This window comes from Dipodomys merriami, unplaced genomic scaffold (assembly GCF_024711535.1).
Source record: "Dipodomys merriami isolate MVZ:Mamm:240054 unplaced genomic scaffold, mDipMer1.0.p SCAF_1, whole genome shotgun sequence".
Lineage (NCBI taxonomy): Eukaryota > Metazoa > Chordata > Mammalia > Rodentia > Heteromyidae > Dipodomys > Dipodomys merriami.
Window position 1 is genome coordinate 102,398,190 of NW_027202270.1, and position 17,397 is coordinate 102,415,586.

The following is a 17,397-nucleotide window of genomic DNA, read 5'->3' on the forward strand; positions in this document are numbered from 1 at the left end:
GGTTTTGTTTTAATTTGTTTCTGCTTAGACATTGAATGGAAAGGGTCACTTGTGGTTTAAATCTGCTTATATTCTGGGGTTTTTGTTTTTCTTTTTGGGTCCGGTAGTGGGGCCTGAACTCTGGGCCTGGGCGCTGTCCCTCAGCTCTTCAGCTCAAGGCTAGCGCTCTACCACTTGAGCCACAGCGCCACTTCCGGCTTTTTTCTTTTTGCTTATGTGGTGCTGAGGAATTGAACCCAGGGCCTCATGCGTGCAAGGCAAGTGCTCTACCACTGAGCCACTTCCCAGCCCCTAAATCTGCTTTTATTCTGATGTAAAATTATTTGTTGTATTTTTTTTAGAAAGTATTACTTTTACACAGTAAGACTAGAAATATTTCCAATATTTCAGCAGATTAAAAGTATGTCTTTCTTGCCACAATTCCTAAGTGTGAATAGATTTACTGCATTGAATGCTTAAATCTGTGTGCCTTTGAGTTACAGACTATGCTTGATAATTTTTATACTTGATAATTTTTATCCAAAACTTAGCACTTGTCAATTTTCTTTTGTTTTTCTTTTTTTTTTTTGATTGGTCATGGGGCTTGAACCCTGAGCCTTGGTGCTGTTGTCCCTCAGCTCAGCTCAAGGCTAGCACTCTATCTTTTGAGCCACAGTGCCACTTCTCACTTTTTCTGAGTAGTTTATTGGAGATCAGACTTTTCTGCCTGGGTTGGCTTCGAACCATGATCCTCAGCTCTCAGCCTTCTGAGTAGCTAGAATTATAGGTGTCAGCCAGCACTGTCCCTTAGCAATACCACTTGAGCCACAGCGCCACTTCTGGCTTTTTCTGCTTATGTGGTGCTGACGAATCGAACCCAGGGCCTCATGCATGCAATGCAAGCACTGTACTGCTGAGCCACCTTCCTAGCTCCGCTAATTTTTTTTAATGTTGCCCCAAGTTTTCTTTTCTTTCTTTCTTTTTTTTTTTTTTTTTCAAATTCTTTATTGTGATTAAGTGCTTACATAATTTCCCGATTGTGGGATAGTAATGCTTAGTTAAAGTCACAAGCACATTCTAACTTTCATGGGGCAAATTGTCTATAACATTTATGAGTTCTATGAGCTTTGACAATACACTTATTTCTTCCTCATTAGGTGATATGTACATTTTTTTTTCCTTTTTTTTTTGGTCTGGTCATGGGGCCTGAACTCTGGGCCTGGGTGCTGTCCCTCAGCTCTTCAGCTCAAGGCTTGCGCTCTACCACTTGAGCCACAGCACTACTTCCGGCTTTTTTCTTTTTGCTTATGTGGTGCTTAGGAATCGAACCCAGGGCCTCATGCATGCAAGGCAAGTGCTCTACCACTGAGCCACCTTCCCAGCCCCTGTACATTTCTTTTGTTTTGCATAGCGTCAGCTTTTCCCTCTTTCCCTCTCATTGCCTCCCTCCCATCGCTGCCATTGAGTTGCTTAGTTCATTTTAATCAATGTCCAGTGCAGCTGATGGGTCCCGCTGTTGTATGTTTTTCCCTGATTCCCTCTAATTCTGTGTTCTCTTCCTGGTTTCCCTCCGGTGTGCACACATATACCATATATGTGATCAGCAGCATGGGTTATTTAGTAGTGATTCGACCAGATGAGTGGAAGTCCTTTGTTTCTTAAGTCCTGTTAATTTTGTCATATCATCTTAGGTTTTAACATCCACATATCAGGGAGACCATGTGCCGTTTGTCTCTTTGCTCTTGGCTTACCTCGCTCAACGTGATTTCTTCTAGCTCCATCCATGTCCCTGCAAATGCCACTATTTTGTCCTTTCTAATGGCTGCATAATATTCAATTGTGTATAGATACCACAGTTTTTGGATCATCTGTGGTGGGACATCTGGGTTGTTTCCATATCCTGGCTATTGTGAACAGTGCTGCAATAAACATGGCGGTGCATGTATCTTGTATACTCCTTCCTGTTGTTTAGGATAGAAGCCTAGAAGTAGTATGGCTGGATCATAAGGGAGGTCAATATTTAGCTTTCTGAGGAACCTCCAGACTGCTTTCCAAAGTGGTTGTATAAGTGTACATTCCCACCAGCAGTGTAATAGGGTTCCTCTTTCTCCGTATCCCCTCCAGCATTTGTTGTTGGCTGACTTTAGGATGTGGGCCATTCTGACTGGGGTAAGGTGGTATCTCAGGGTTGTCTTTATTTGCATTTCCTTTACAACCAGGAATGGTAACATTTCCTCATGTGTTTCTTTGCTATTTTTATCTCTTCTTCTGAGAAGTCTCTCTTTGGTTTGTTAGGTTTGGGAGGGATTAGTTTCTTGAGTTCCCTGTATATACTGGATATAAACCCCTTGTCTGACATATTGCTGGTAAATATTTTTTCCCAGTTAGTGGTTGGCTTTCTAGATTGGTTGCTATAACTTTAGCTGTATAGAAACCTTTTATTTTAAGGTAATCCCATTTGTTGAGTCTCTCTCCAATTTGTTGTGACCCTGGGACTCTGTTCAGGAAGTTCCTGCCTGTGCCTATAAGTTCAAGTGTTTCTCCTACTCTGTCCTGCAGTAGTTTCAGAGTATCAGGTTTGATGTTAAGGTCTCTAATCCATTTTGAGTTGATGTTACTGCATGGTGACAGGCTGGGGTCCACTTTTAATTTTCTGCATGTGGCCTCCCAGTTTTCCCAGCACCAGTAGTTGAAGAGGTTGTGTTTCTTCCACTGTATGTCTTTGGCTTCTTTGTCAAATATCAGCTGACTGTAGGTGTGTGGTTTTATTTCGGGATCTTCTATTCCATTGGTCTTCGGGTCTGTTTTTGTGCCAGTACCATGCTGTCTTTGTTATTATGGCTCTATAGTAGAGTTTGAAGTCTGGCATCGAGATCCCTCCCATGTTGTCTTTTTTGCCTAGAATTGCTTTGGCTATTCTAGGTCTTTTATTGTTCCATATGAATTTTTGGACTGTTTTCTGTATTTCAGAAATGTACATCATTGGGATTTTAATAGGAAGTGCATTGAATTTGTATATTAATTTTGGCAGTATTGCCATTTTCACTATATTAAGTCTGCCTATCCAAGAGCATGGAACTTCTTTCCATTTCCTGGTGTCCTCTGTAATTTCTTTCTTTAAATTTTTATAGTTTTCATTAAATAGTTCTTTTACATCTTTGGTTAGGGTAATTCCTAAATATTTTATTTTTTAGGAGGTTATTGTGAATAGGGTTGCTTCCTTTATTTCCCTCTCTACATTGTCAGTGTACAGGAAGGCAACTGATTTTTTGTGGGTTGATTTTGTATCCTGCTACTTTGCCAAAGTGGTTTATAATTTCTTTTCTTTCTTTTTTTTGGGTCCGGTTGTGGGGCCTGAACTCTGGGCCTGGGTGCTGTCCCTCAGCTCTTCAGCTCAAGGCTAGCGCTCTACCACTTGAGCCACAGCACCACTTCTGGCTTTTTTCTTTCTGCTTATGTGGTGCTGAGGAATTGAACCCAGGGCCTCAGGCATGCAAGGCAAACGCTCTACCACTGAGCCACCTTCCCAGCCCCATGGTTTATAATTTCTAAGAGTTTGGGGATGGAGTTTTTGGAATCATGAAGGTATAGTATCATGTCATCTGCAAAAAGGGATAGTTTAACTTCTTCCTTCCATATGCGGATCCCTTTAATGTCTTTTTCTTGTCTTATTGCCCTGGCTAAGGGTTCCAGGACTATATTGAAAAAGAGTGGAGACAGTGGGCATCCTTGCCTTGTTCCTGATTTTAGTAAATTGGTTGTAGTTTTTCCCCATTAAGTATAATGTTGGCTATTGGTCTGTAGTATATGGCTTTTATTGTTTTAAGGAATGTTCCTTCTATTCATATTTTCTCCAGAGCTTTTTTTTTTTTGGGTCCGGTTGTGGGGCCTGAACTCTGGGCCTGGGCACTGTCCCTCAGCTCTTCAGCTCAAGGCTAGTGCTCTACCACTTGAGCCACGGCGCCACTTCCGGCTCTTTTTCCTTTTTTGCTTATGTGGTGCTGAGGAATCGAACCCAGGGCCTCAGGCATGCAAGGCAAGCGCTCTACCACTGAGCGGCCTTCCCAGCCCTGTAGTTCTCTTTTTTTGTTGGGTCTTTGCCTGGTTTGGGGATGAGTGTGATGTTGGCATCGTAGAATGAGTTTGGGATAGCTCCCTCTTTTTCTACTTCTCTGAAGAGCTTGAGGAGTATGGGTATTAGTCCTTCTTTAAAAGTCTTACAGAATTCCGTGTGAATCCATCTGTTTCTGGGCTTTTCCTTGTTGGAAGACTTCTGATTGCTTCCTGTATCTCATTGTAAGATATTGGCTTATTTAATTGAGTTATTTCTTCTTTGTTCAGTTTGTTGCCCCAAGTGTTCATTAGAAGGTTGGCCTATGTGGGCTGGGGTGAGAGGGAGGAGAAGGGGATGATGTTACAGCATAATTAATAGGTAGAGCCTCTGCCTATCAAGCTTGAGGCCCTGAGGAATGTGTAGTCCTTCATTATGTGCTGAACCATTAAATTGAAGATTTTCTAAATTATGTGAGTATAAATTTATATGACATTTAAAAAATGGAGCGTTGCCTTTCTAAATAATCATATTGAGTCCATTTGATCCTATATATACAGTAGGTACGGGGCATAGAGCAGTAGGCTTTATAAGTTCATATTATTACATGTGAGTGGAGTGACACTCAAACAAATTTATAGCATAATTATGCTATGAAAAGTATGATGAATAAAGCCTAGAACAAGTGATATTAAGTGATATTTGATTTTTTTCTTTGTCGGTTGGGGGGCCTGAACTCTGGTGCTGGACTCTGTTCCTCAGCTCTTCGGTTCAAGGCTAGCGCTTTACTACTTGAGCCACAGCGCCACTTCTGGCTTTTTCTGTTTATGTGGTGCTGAGGTATTGAACTCATAGCCTCATGCATACAAGGCAAGCACTCTACCACTAAGTCATCTTCCCAGCCCAAAATTTGATTTAAAATATTTTATTTGGTAATTTTTTTTTTTTTTTTTTTTTTTTTTTTTTTTTTTTTTTTTTGTCGGTCGTTGGGCTTGAACTCTGGGCCTGGGCGCTGTCCCTCAGCTCTTCAGCTCAAGGCGAGCGCTCTACCACTTGAGCTACAGCGCCACTTCCAGTTTTCTGGTGGTTTATTGGAGATAGGAGTCTCATGGTCTCTCCTGACCGGGCTGGCTTTGAACCGCGATCCTCGGATCTCAGCCTCCTGAGTAGCTAGGATTACAGGCGTGAGCCACCAGCGCCCGGCTTGGTAATTATTTTTGCTGGTTGCCAATAGTTCATACCTGTTATTCTAGTCACTCAGAAGGCTGAGTTCTGAAGATCACACTTCGTAGCTAGCCCTCGCTGGAAAGACCATGAGACTCATCTCTAGTTAGCCACCAAAAAGTTAGAAGTGGAGCTGTGGCTCAAGTGGCAAAGTACAAGCTTTGAGCAAAAGATAAGGGCAACACTCAGGCCCTGGGTTCAGAGTCTTCTTTACAGTCTCCTTCAGTCTCTGGTGCGTACGCGCACACACTCTCTCTCTCTCTCTCTCTCTCTCTCTCTCTCTCTCTCTCTCTCTCTCTCTCTCTCTCTCTCTCTCTCTCTCTCTCTCTCACAAACATGCAAGTCAGGTATAGTGGCTCAAACCTGTAATCCTAGCTCCTTAGGAGATTGGGGAATAACCATTTGAGGAGAGTAAAAAAATTTTTTTGAGAGACTCTATCTTGACCAATGTCTGGAGATTATGAAATCTAGACATAAAGGGAGACCCTCTCTTGAAATAACCAGTGCAAAAAAGGCTGATGGAGTGCTTTAAGTGGTAGAACACCTGCCTTGCAAGTATGAGACACTGAGATCAAACTCCAGTACCACACATTAAAAAAAAAAATTCAGGAGTTAATGGATCATGCCTATATTCCTAGCTACTCAAAAGACTGATATCTGAGGATCATTCTTCAAGGCCAGCTCAGGCAGTAAAGATTGTTGAGACTCTTATTTCCAATTAACCATCAGAAAACTGGAAGTGGCACTATGGCTCAAAGTGGTAGAGCACTATCCTTGAGCGGAAAAAGCTCAGGGACAGTGTCCAGGCCCTGAGTTCAAGCCCCATGACTGACAAAAAAAAAAAAAATCAAAAGATTTTTTTTTTAACTACAGAAAATATTCAAAGACTGCAATATATGCTAAGAGTAATTCCAAATGCATGTAGAATATTCAGAGGGGTTTCATGCAATGAAAGTATTGTTTGAATAAATGTTTACCTTTGAAATTACTTTGAAGGGTTTAGTTCTTAAAAAATTGTGAATTGGTATGGTTTTAAAAATCATCGTCTCTGGGAAGGTGGGTCAGCAGTAGAGTGCTTGCCCCTTATGCATGAGGCCCTGGGTTCGATTATTCAGCACCACATAAACAGAAAAGGCTGGAAGTGGCACTGTAGCTCAGGTAGTAGAGCGCTAGCCTTGAGCTGAAGAGCTCAGGGACATCGTCTAGGCCTAGAGTTCAAGCCCCACAACCAAAAAAAAATCATTGTCTCAAAATGTTACCCTTGCTGGGAAGGTGGCTCAGTGGTAGCGTGCTTACCTTGCATGCATGAAGCCCTGGGTTCAATTCCTCAGCACCACATAAGCAGAAAAAGCCGGAAGTGGTGCTGTAGCTCAAGTGGTCGAGCGCTAGCCTTGAACTGAAGAGCTGAGGGATAGCCCCCAGACCCAGAGTTCAGGCCCATGACTGACAAAAAAAAAAAAAAAAAGACAAAAAGTTACCCTTAATCTGAGAGTGAAGGTTTTATCATAGGAATTATGCACTCTTATTTTCCTGAAAATTTATGTATTTTTATAGCACTATGGAGATACTGCTTACATACCGTACAGATTAATCTATGTAAAGTATGAATTGTGGTTTTTTTTTTTTTTTTTTGGGTCCGGTCGTGGGGCCTGAACTCTGGGCCTGGGTGCTGTCTCTCAGCTCTTCAGCTCAAGGCTAGCACTCTACTACTTGAGCCACAGCGCCACTTCCGGCTTTTTTCTTTTTGCTTATGTGGTGCTGAGGAATCAAACCCAGGGCCTCAGGCATGCAAGGCAAGCGCTCTACCACTGAGCCACCTTCCCAGCCCATGAATTGTGTTTTTAAAGCCTATTCACAGATACATACAACCATTGCCACAGTTAATCTTAGTACATTTATGTCACCTCCAAAAGGTACCACATACTCTATTACTCCTGTCCTCTTACTCAGTTTCTTCCCTCTAAGTCCTTGGCAACTGTTAATCTTTGTCTATAGATTTTCCTCTGATGGATATTTGATATAAATGATCTTTACATTATGTAGTCTTTTGTGGCTGGCTTCCTTAGCATAATATATATTTTTCTTTTTTAATAAGTTTTTTATTGTGAAAATACCGTACAGAGGGGTTACAATCACATGAGCAAGGTAATGAGTACATTTCTTTTCATGCATTGTTGCCACCTCCTTTGTTTTTCCCCTACCATTCCTTCCCTCCCATCTCCACAACTACACTCCCCCTTGCCCCCCAAATTGTAGAGTTTATTTTTCGACATAGTGTCTTGTATATCTCATTGTTGCAATGGGTCAACCTGTAACCCTATTTAAACAATTTGTTTTTTCCCTTCCACTCCCCAAATTGTACCAACATCAAATACAGTGAAAACAGGGGTTATACTGTGGGGGAGGGTAGCATATTTTCAAGGTTCATTCATATTATAACGTGTCTTAGTACTTCATTACTTTTTATGGTCAAATAATATTCTGTTGTATCAATGCATAACATTTATCCACTTATTAGTTAATAGAAATCTGAGTTCTTTCCACCTTTTGCCTGATATGAATAATGCTGCTATATTATACAGGCTTTTGTGTAAATGTGCTTTGAATTATTGTTATTTAGTAACTTGTTTAAACATTTGCCTTACCACCATATTGTTTTCAAAGTAGTTGCAGCATTTTATATTCCTGTCACTAGGATGAAAAACTGCTAACTTCTCCACATTGTTTTTATTGGTGCCAGTCATGGGACTTGAACTCAAGGCTTGGGCACTGTTCCTGAGCTTTGGTGCCCAAGGCTAGCACTCTACCACTTGAGCCACAGCGCCACTTCCGGCTTTTTTTTTCTGCTTATGTGGTGATGAGGAATTGAACCCAGGGCCTCATGCATGCAAGGCAAGCGCTCTACCACTGAGCCACCTTCCCAGCCCCCCCCTTTTTTTTTTTTGCCAGTCCGGGGGCTTGAGCTCAGTACCTAGGCACTGACCCTAAGCTTCTTTTGCTCAAGGCTAGTGCTCTACCAACTTGAACCACAGCGCCACTTCCGGCTTCTGTTTATGTGGTACTGAGGAATCAAACCCAGGGCTTCATGCATGCTAGGCAAGTACTATACCACTAAGCCACATTCCCGGCCACATAGGTAATTTTCCATATAGTGTATACTGAATGACATGATTCCATTTGTTCACCCTTCCTCTCTCCCTTTCTGTATTCCTCCCTTTCCCTCCTAGAAGAAAAAAACCACCACCACCACCATTTTGATGAAGTATCAAGTATGGTTTTTTTTGTTTGTTTGTTTTTTTTTGTTTCTTTTTTTTTGGGTCCGGTCGTGGGACCTGAACTCTGGGCCTGGGCACTGTCCCTCAGCTCTTCATCTCAAGGCTAGTGCCCTACTATTTGAGCCACAGTGCCACTTCCACCTTTTTTTCTTTTTGCTTATGTGGTGCTGAGGAATCGAACCTAGGGCCTCATGCATGCAAGGCAAGCGCTCTTCCACTGAGCCACCTTCCCAGCCCTCAAGTATGTATTTTTATTTTGGGTTGTGTTTTTAATATATTTACAAATATGTTGCCAAATCTGAGGTTAGATATTTAGCTTTACATTTTCTTTTTGAAGTTTCAGTTTTAGCTCTTACACTTATATCTTTGGTTCCCTTTTTTAATAGCATGAGGTAAAGGTCCTGAATGTGAATTTTCCAGTTTGACTTAGCACTAGTTTGTGAAGATCCCCCGACCCCCAACACTGAATTATTTTGGCTTCCTTGTTAAATCAGTTTTGATAGAATCATGGTGTTAAGACACTATATTGGAGGGCTGGGAAGGTGGCTCAGTGGTAGAGCGCTTGCCTTGCATGCCTGAGGCCCTGGGTTTGATTCCTCAACACCACATAAGACAAAAGCCGGAAGTGGCGCTGTGGCTCAAATGGTAGAGCGCTAGCCTTGAGCTGAAGAGCTGAGGGACAGTGCCCAGGCCCAGAGTTCAGGCCCCAGGACCAGACCCCCCCACCCCCCCAAAAAAAAAGACACTATATTGGAAATGAACCTGGCGGGGGAAGGGGAAGTAGAGAGGGAGGAGGGAAGTGGGAGAAAACGAGAGGGAGTAGCAATGTTCACTAAGACATGTATTGATTACCTTACTTATGTAACTGAAACCCCTGTATATATCACCCTTATAAAAAAAAAAGCGAATCATGGTGTTATTTCTAGATCTCATCATAGTTCTGCATATCTATTATTTGTACCAGTATGACAGACACCATCTTGATCATCATTGCTTTGTACTAAGTTTTAAAACTGGAAAGTTAAAACTCCTAACTTTTTTTTTTTTTTTTTTTTTTTTTTTTTGGGGTCTGGCTTTTTTCTTTTTGCCTATGTGGTGCTGAGGAACCAAACCCAGGGCCTCATGCATGCAAGGCAAGCTCTCTACCACTGAGCCACCTTCCCAGCCCCCCTAACTTTGTTTTTCTATCTTGAGTGTTTTGGTTATTTTAGATCTTTAAAAATCCATATAAATTTTAGAATCATTCTTTCAATTTATGTAGCCAAGTAGGGAATGTATTGAATCTGTATATCTGCTTGTGGAGTACTGCTATATTAATAATAGTAAATAATTTTATTCATGGCTTATTTTTCTTTAACTTTTTCTGTATTATGTGGTTAGTTCCCTTACTTCCCTTTCTCCTTCCCTAAGGGCCTTGCACATACAAAGCACATGCTCTACCTTTGAGATATAGCAGTAACCTAACATGTAGTTTTCCATGTGTAAATTTTGTACTATTGTGTTTAATTTGTTTCTAAGAGTTCTGTGTGTAAATTTTGTACTCCTGTGTTAAATTTCTTTCTAAATGTTTTGTTCTTTTTGATGCCATTTTAAATGAAATTTTAGTTCTGTGTTCAGATGATTTATTGCTAGTATATAGAAACAGGATTGTCTTGCTGATTTTTTTTTTTTTTTTTGGTCGGTTGTGGGGCTTGAACTCTGGGCCTAGGCACTGTCCCTGAGCTCTTCAGCTCAAGGCTAGTACTCTACCACTTGAGCCACAGCACCACTTCACCTTTCTGGTGGTTAATTGGAAATGAGAGTCTCATAGACTTTCCTGCCCAGGCTGGCTTTGAACCAGGATCCTCAGCTCTCAGCCTCCTGAGTAGCTAGGATTATAGGCATGAGCCACTGGCACCTGGCTCTTCTGAATTTCCTATGACTTTTATTTTTGGTGACATGAGATCAAATCATGCCATTTACAGATAGCTCCAGTCTTCTTTTCCAATCCAAATACTTTTGTGTGTGTGCTGGTGCTGGAGCTTGAACTTAGAGCCTGGGTGAACAGGGCTGTGAGCCCTCCCCACCCCCCCAAAGGCTAATGCTTTATCATTTGGTGGTTAATTGGAGATAAGAATCTTGTGGGGCTGGGAAGGTGGCTCAGTGGTAGAGCACTTGCCTTGTATGCATGAGGCCCTGGGTTCGATTCCTCAGAACCAGATAAGAAAAAAGAAAAAAGCCAGAAGTGACACTGTGGCTCAAGTGGTAGAGCGCTAGCCTTGAGCTGAAGAGGTGAGGGACAGCGCCCAGGCCCAGAGTTCAGGCCCCACGACTGGACCCAAAAAAAAAAAAAAAATCTTGTGGGGAAGTGGCACGCTGAGGCTCAGTGGTAGAGACCTAGCCTCGAGCTGAAGAGCTCAGAGACAGTCCCCAGGCCCAGAGTTCAAGATCCATGACTGACAAAAAAAACAAGAGTCTCATGTACTTTCCTGTCTGGGCTGGCTTAGAACCGTGCCCCTCAGATTTCACCTTCCTGAGTAGCTAGGAATACAGGTGTGAGCCACTGGCACCCAATGTTGTTACTTGATTTTAAAGCCTAATTCCTTTTTAATCTTTACAGAAACAAAAATTCATCTCACTACTTTTCTTATTTTCTCAACACTAAAGAGATGCCCTAACTTGTTTTGCTTAGTTTCTCTGAATCTTCACTTTCTCACTATGTGTGTCACACTGTATGATTCTTAAGCTTCTTTCTATTGACTTCACACACTCTCTGATGGTTGTACTTATAAACAATACAGTCCAGTGGCTGGGAAGGTGGCTCAGTGGTAAAGCACTTGCCTTGCATGCCTGAGGCCCTGGGTTCGATTCCTCAGCACCACATAAGCAAAAAGAAAAAAGCCAGAAGTGGCGCTGTGGCTCAAGTGGTAGAGTGCTAGCCTTGAGCTGAAGAGCTGAGGGACAGCACCCAGGCCCAGATTTCAGGCCCCACGACCGAACCCCTCCCTCCCAAAAAAAAATACAGTCCAGAAGCGGGGATAAAAAGGACAGGTTAAAGAAAGTTCTGGATTAATCAATTTGTATGATTAGTTCTTCCATGGACTTAAAATGGTGGTTGTTTCTGGGTGAATGTAGAAGATTTAGATTTTTTTTTTTTTTTTTACTGGATTACCATCAGTTTGTAGTGCCACTTAAACAATATTGTGTATGCCTACCAAATATTTGGCTCTTTACTCTTGGCCTAAATATATAGAATGAGTTTAGGAATGAATGTTGCTAACCTGACTTTTTGTTTCAGACAAAACTTACCTGGGGCCCTTATTTATGGTTTTACATGCTTCGGGCTGCCACATCAACCCTCTCAGGTATGGCTCTTCTGTTTGACTATTGAATAACTGCTGTAATAAGTTCTAAGAACAGGAGTTTTGCCAAATGGGATGTTCACATTTTGAGAAGACAATGGAGAGTTAATCATTTTATCCTCAGATGCTATCTGTCTTAACACTAGAAAGTAGCAATCTAACTTGTGAAGACGATATTCACCTTTAATTTAAAAAATAAATAAATGGAAGCTGCACTGGTAGCTTACACCTGTCCTAGCTACGCAGGAGGCTGAGATCTGAGGATCATGGGTTTGAGGCCACTCTGGACAGAAAAGTCCATGAGATTCTTTATCTTCAATTAACCATCAAAAGAATGGAAGTGGAGCTGTGGCTCAAGTTGTAGAGTGCTAGCTTTGAGCAAAAAAAAAAAAAAAAAGCTCAGGGACAGTGCCCAGGCCCTGATTTTAAAGCCCCATGAGAATAAATAATATTGATTTCTAAAAATCTTAACACTTAAAAAAGAAATAAAGCCCCATGACCAGCAAACAAAAAAATAAAAACCTCTCTGAAAATGGCATCATTAAACGTAGGTAGGATTTTCATGTTTTGAATCCTGTTAGCAACTATTACATACTTTTGCCATTTACTTTCCTATTGGTATTATCTTCTTCTCCTCTTCCTCTTCTTCCTCCTCTTCCTTTTTTTTTTTTTTTTTTTTTTTGTTGTTGTTGGTTGTGGGCCTTGAACTCAGGGTCTGGGCATTGCATTATCCCTAAGCTTTTTTGCTCAAGGATAGCTAGCACTTTACCACTTTGAGCCATAGCTCCACTTCAGGTTTTCTGGTGGTTAATTGGAGATAAGAATCTCATGGACTTGTCTGCCCTGGCCAGCTTTGAACTGCAATCCTCATATCTCAGCCTCCTGAGTAGCTAGGATTACAGGTATGAGCCTCCTGTGCCCAGCATAGACTAACTTTTTAACAGTATGTTTTTCTTAAAGAAATTGACATAAAACTTAAGCATAACTGGTAAGAATTGTTATAAGAGAAATGTGGGCAAGTATGGTGGTGTATATCTATAATGCTAGCACTATAGAGTAAAGAGAATCATAAGTTCTAGGCTTGCCTAACCTCCGTAATGAAACCTTGTCTCAAAAATCTGTGAAAGGGCTGGGAATGTGGCTTTGTGGTAAAGTGCTTGCCTAGTATATATGAAGCCCTGGGTTCAATTCCTCAGTACTACCCACATAAACAGAATAAGCTCGAAGTGGTGCTGTGGCTCAAGTGATAGAGTGCTAGCCTTGACCAAAAGAAGCTCGGGGTCAGTCCCCAGGCATGAGTTCAAGTCCCAGAGTTGGCAAAATAATAATAACAACAATAATAATAATAATAATAATCATCTGGGGGGCGGGGGAAGGGAAGGATGGACTGTTGTTGGATACCCAGAAAAAGCATGATAATCTGGAGGATAGGAATAGCAACTTTTATATTTTTCTTGTCTTAAATAAAGTACATAAGAAATGCTTATGGAATTTTATGTCTTTTAACTTTTGTGTCTTTAGTGTGTGACTTTCTTGGAGAGAAGATTGCATCTGTTTTGGGGATCAGTACCCCAAAATACCAATATGCCATTGATGAGTATTACCGGATGAAGAAGGAGGTGTGTCTCCTTTTTGAATTTTATTGACTCATACATTTTGTAGTGAGCATATGGATCATCTAACTGCCACAAAGAGATAACTCCTTATTATTTATTTATTTAATTTAAAAAATATTTTTTTATGGGCTGGGAAGGTGGCTCAGTGGTAGAGTGCTTGCCTAGCATGCACGAGGCCCTGGGTTTGATTCCTCAGCACCACATAAACAGAAAAGGCCAGAAGTGGCTCTGTGGCTCCAGTGGTATAGCGCTAGCCTTGAGCTGAAGAGCTGAGGGACAGTGCCCAGGCCCAGAGTTCAGGCCCCATTTCTGGCAAAAAATAAAAATAAAAATTATTTTTTGTCTGACTGGGGCTTGAACTTGGCTTGGATGCTGTCCCTGAGCTTTTTCATTCAGACTAGTATAGTACCACTTTGAGCCACAGCTCCATTTCCAGTTTTCTTAATTGACATAAGAGTCTTGCCTGTGCTGGCTTTGAACCATGATCCTCAGATCTCAGATCTCTCCTGAATAACTAGAATTATAGGCATGAGCCAGGGTGCCTGGTTATTTATCTTCTTTTTGTTGGTGATCATAGAGCCTCATGAATGCAAGGCAAGTGCAAGTGCCCTGTCACTGAAGATAGCTCCTTTCTGTTTATCTAATCAAAGTATATTTTAGTATTTGTTGAAACTGTAATCTTCCCAAGATCCATGTGCTAAATTAAGCAGTTTTATTGTGCTAGTTATATATATTGTACCTATATTAATCTCCACATAGTATTTTTGGATTATTCTGATTTAAGATGAAATAAGACCCAAACATTTTATATAAGCACAAAGACTAGATATAGAAATGGAATAAATTTGATGCACAGAAATGTGTGTGTGTGTATGTGTGTGTGTGTATGTTTATGTGGGTGGGGGGTATTTAGATTTAAAGAATAAGTAAGTTACAGCATAGGCTCAAGAATCAGGAGGCCTTTGGGCCAGGTGCAGTCACTTACCCAGCTAATTGGGAAGCAATATTAAATAGGAATGTAGATCCAGCCCAGACTGAGTAAAATCAGCAAAATCTCATCCCAAGCAACAAGCCAATTGTGGTAGTGTGCCTGTGTTTTTAGTTATGTGGAAGGCACAGTTAGGAAAATTGTAGTCCAGTGCCAACCCTGGACAGAAATGCAGATAAAAACCTAAAGGTTTGGGAGTATGTATGGCTCAAGTGGTAAAGCAATGCATAAGCAAGTACAAAGCCTTAAGTTTTAACCACAGAACCTCTTCCTCCCCAAAACAATTTGAATTTAAAAGGCTTCAATTCAAAGTCTGGTTTTGCTACTTCTACCTTTGTAGCAAAATGTATCCTTTAAAGCACAATTTCTTATTCATCTGAGAATTGCAATATCTATGCTTAGGATTGCTCTAAGGATTGAGATAATAAATGCTTAGAATAGTGCCTAGTATATATTGATGAACACATAATCAATATCAGAATCTATTATTCTCCAAGTAAACTAAGCACAGAGATTTAGGTAAAGTAGAATATAGAGATGTGAAGATTAGGGCTGGGAAGGTGGCTCAGCGGTAGAGTGCTTGCCTTGCATGCATGAGCCCCTGGGTTCGATTCCTCAGCACCACAGAAGCAGAAAAAAGCCAGAAGTGGCGCTGTGGCTCAAGTGGTAGAGCGCTAGACTTGAGCTGAAAAGCTGAGGGACAGTGCCTAGGCCCAGAGTTCAGGCCCCAGGACCGACAGGAAAAAAAAAAAAAAAGATGTGAAGATTAGCTATTGAGTAAATAATAAGAATAGCACTTAATCACTGGAGGGTAATGCTGCAGATGAGTCTGGAAAAATTACCTTAAATTTGTTGTGTGATTTTTAAACATGTTTTATGAACAAATGATTTTTTTTTATATTCTAAAACTGTTTTAGAACCTTATTACCTCATTTGTACTATTCTAATAGCCTTGTAATAATCCCTTGTCTTCTCAGGCAAACTCCAGATGCGTCTTAAGAAGATAGTCTCCCTGTACCGACTACTTTAGTACCTCTTCCATGAGGAGCTCTAGAACTAAGTTTCTAAATCTTTGTCTTATCACTCTTGTACACTCATATAAACATGTCTTAAACGTTCCTACTAGTAAACTTCTTGGGGACAGAGACTTTGTATACTTCTCATAATTATCTCTATACTAAATATTATGGGAAAATAAACTAGTATACCATTAAATGAAGGAACCAATCTAGTCAACTAAATAGAAAGATACCTTATAACTGAAGTATAATTATATAAGCTACATAATATTGCTCACCTTACTTAAATTAGGCTTAATCTAAACAAATATAGTCTTTGTTAAAAGCTTTTTTTTTTTTTTTTGGTTAGTCATAGGCCTTGAACTCAGGGCTTGGAATTGGTCCCTGAGCTTTTGTACTCAAGGCTAGTGATCTACCATTTTGAGCTACAGCTCCACTTCTGGTTTTGGGGTGGTTAATTGGAGACAAGAGTCTCACAGACTTTTCTGGCCTTAAACTGCAATTTTCAGATTTCAGCCTCCTGAGTAGCTAGGATTACAGACATGAACTAATTATTATTACTATTATTTTATTTTTTTGTCTGTTGCGGGGCTTGAACTCTGGGCTTGGGCGCTGTCCCTGCGCTCTTCAGCTCAAGGTGAGCGCTCTACTGCTTGAACCACAGTGCCACTTCCAGTTTTCAAGTGGTTTAAGGGAGATAAGAGTTTCATGGACTTGGGGCTGGGAAGGTGGCTCAGTGGTAGAGCACTTGCCTTGCATGCTCAAGGTCCTGGGTTCGATTCCTCAGCACCACATAAGAAAAAAGCCGGAAGTGGCGCTGTGGCTCAAGTGGTAGAGTGCTAGCCTTGAGCTGAAGAGCTGAGGGACAGCACCCAGGCCCAGAGTTCAGGCCCCACAACCGGACCCAAAAAAAAAAAAAAAAAAAGAGTTTCATGGACTTTTCTGCCTGAGCTGGCTTTGAACCTTGATCCTCAGATTTCAATCTCCTGAGTAGCTAGGATTACAGGCGTGAGCCACCTGTGCCCAGCTAGCATGAATTAATTTTTAATAAAGAGGTCTCATTTACAGAGTACAGGACCATGTTTTAGAAATAACTTGTTTTCTTTAATATGTTTTCTAATAGTTATTGTTTAATTTTAGGAATAGGGGAAGTCCATGCTTTTTTTTTTTTTTAAAGGTGTTGTTAAGGATCAAAACTCCAGGCTCCTTTATATGATAAGAAAGCCCTTTAAACATTGAGCTTCAAGAATTTCTTAGAGGACTCTGAACATTCATACAGTGAGACCAAAGGGGAGGATATTCTTAGGAGAGGATCACAAGGGCTCAATAGCTATGTGTATATGATCATATAAAATGATGCTTATTGAAATGAACTCCAAGAAATGGAAACAAAAGTTTTTTTTTATTTTACTTTTTGTGGCTTTTTTTCTTTGTTTTTCCCTTTTGTTGTTTTTGATTTCTGTATTTTTCTTCTTGCATATAAGTTTATCTGATTTGGAGTGGAAGGGGAAGCACAGAAATGGTAGAACAAAGGGTGAACTAAGCAGTGATACTCACTAGACAGTATGTTGAAAATGAGTTATACAACCTAGAGGGAAAGAGGTTGGGAGGGAAAAAACTAGGAGAAAACAAGGAAAGAGGTGACATTGTTAAAAAAATAAATGTACTCAGTTACCTGACTTATGTAACTGTAAGCCCTCTGAACATTACTTTTACAATATATATATATATATTTTGTCGGTTGTAGGGCTTGAACTTGGCCTGGGCGCTGTTCCACTTCCTGTTTCTAGTGGTTAACTGGAGATAAGAGTCTCATGGACTTTTCCTGCCCAGGCTGGCTTTGAACCAGGATCCTCAGATCTCAGCCTTCTGAGTAGCTTGGATTATAGGCATGAGCCACTGGC

General features: G+C 40.9%; 1 protein-coding gene across 6 annotated transcripts in view; it reads left to right on the plus strand.

Moving 5' to 3' along the window:
- Positions 1-17,397, plus strand: part of LOC138830169 (signal recognition particle subunit SRP54) — a 100,970-nt gene that overhangs the window by 80,289 nt on the left and 3,284 nt on the right. For 5 of the 6 annotated variants that reach the window (XM_070026648.1, XM_070026651.1, XM_070026646.1 and 2 more), the window contains 2 exons: positions 11,807-11,873; positions 13,392-13,489. In XM_070026648.1, the coding sequence (XP_069882749.1) occupies positions 11,807-11,873; positions 13,392-13,489 (165 nt within the window). The remainder of the gene's footprint in view (positions 1-11,806; positions 11,874-13,391; positions 13,490-17,397) is intronic. The other variant, XM_070026652.1, reaches the window with a different exon arrangement.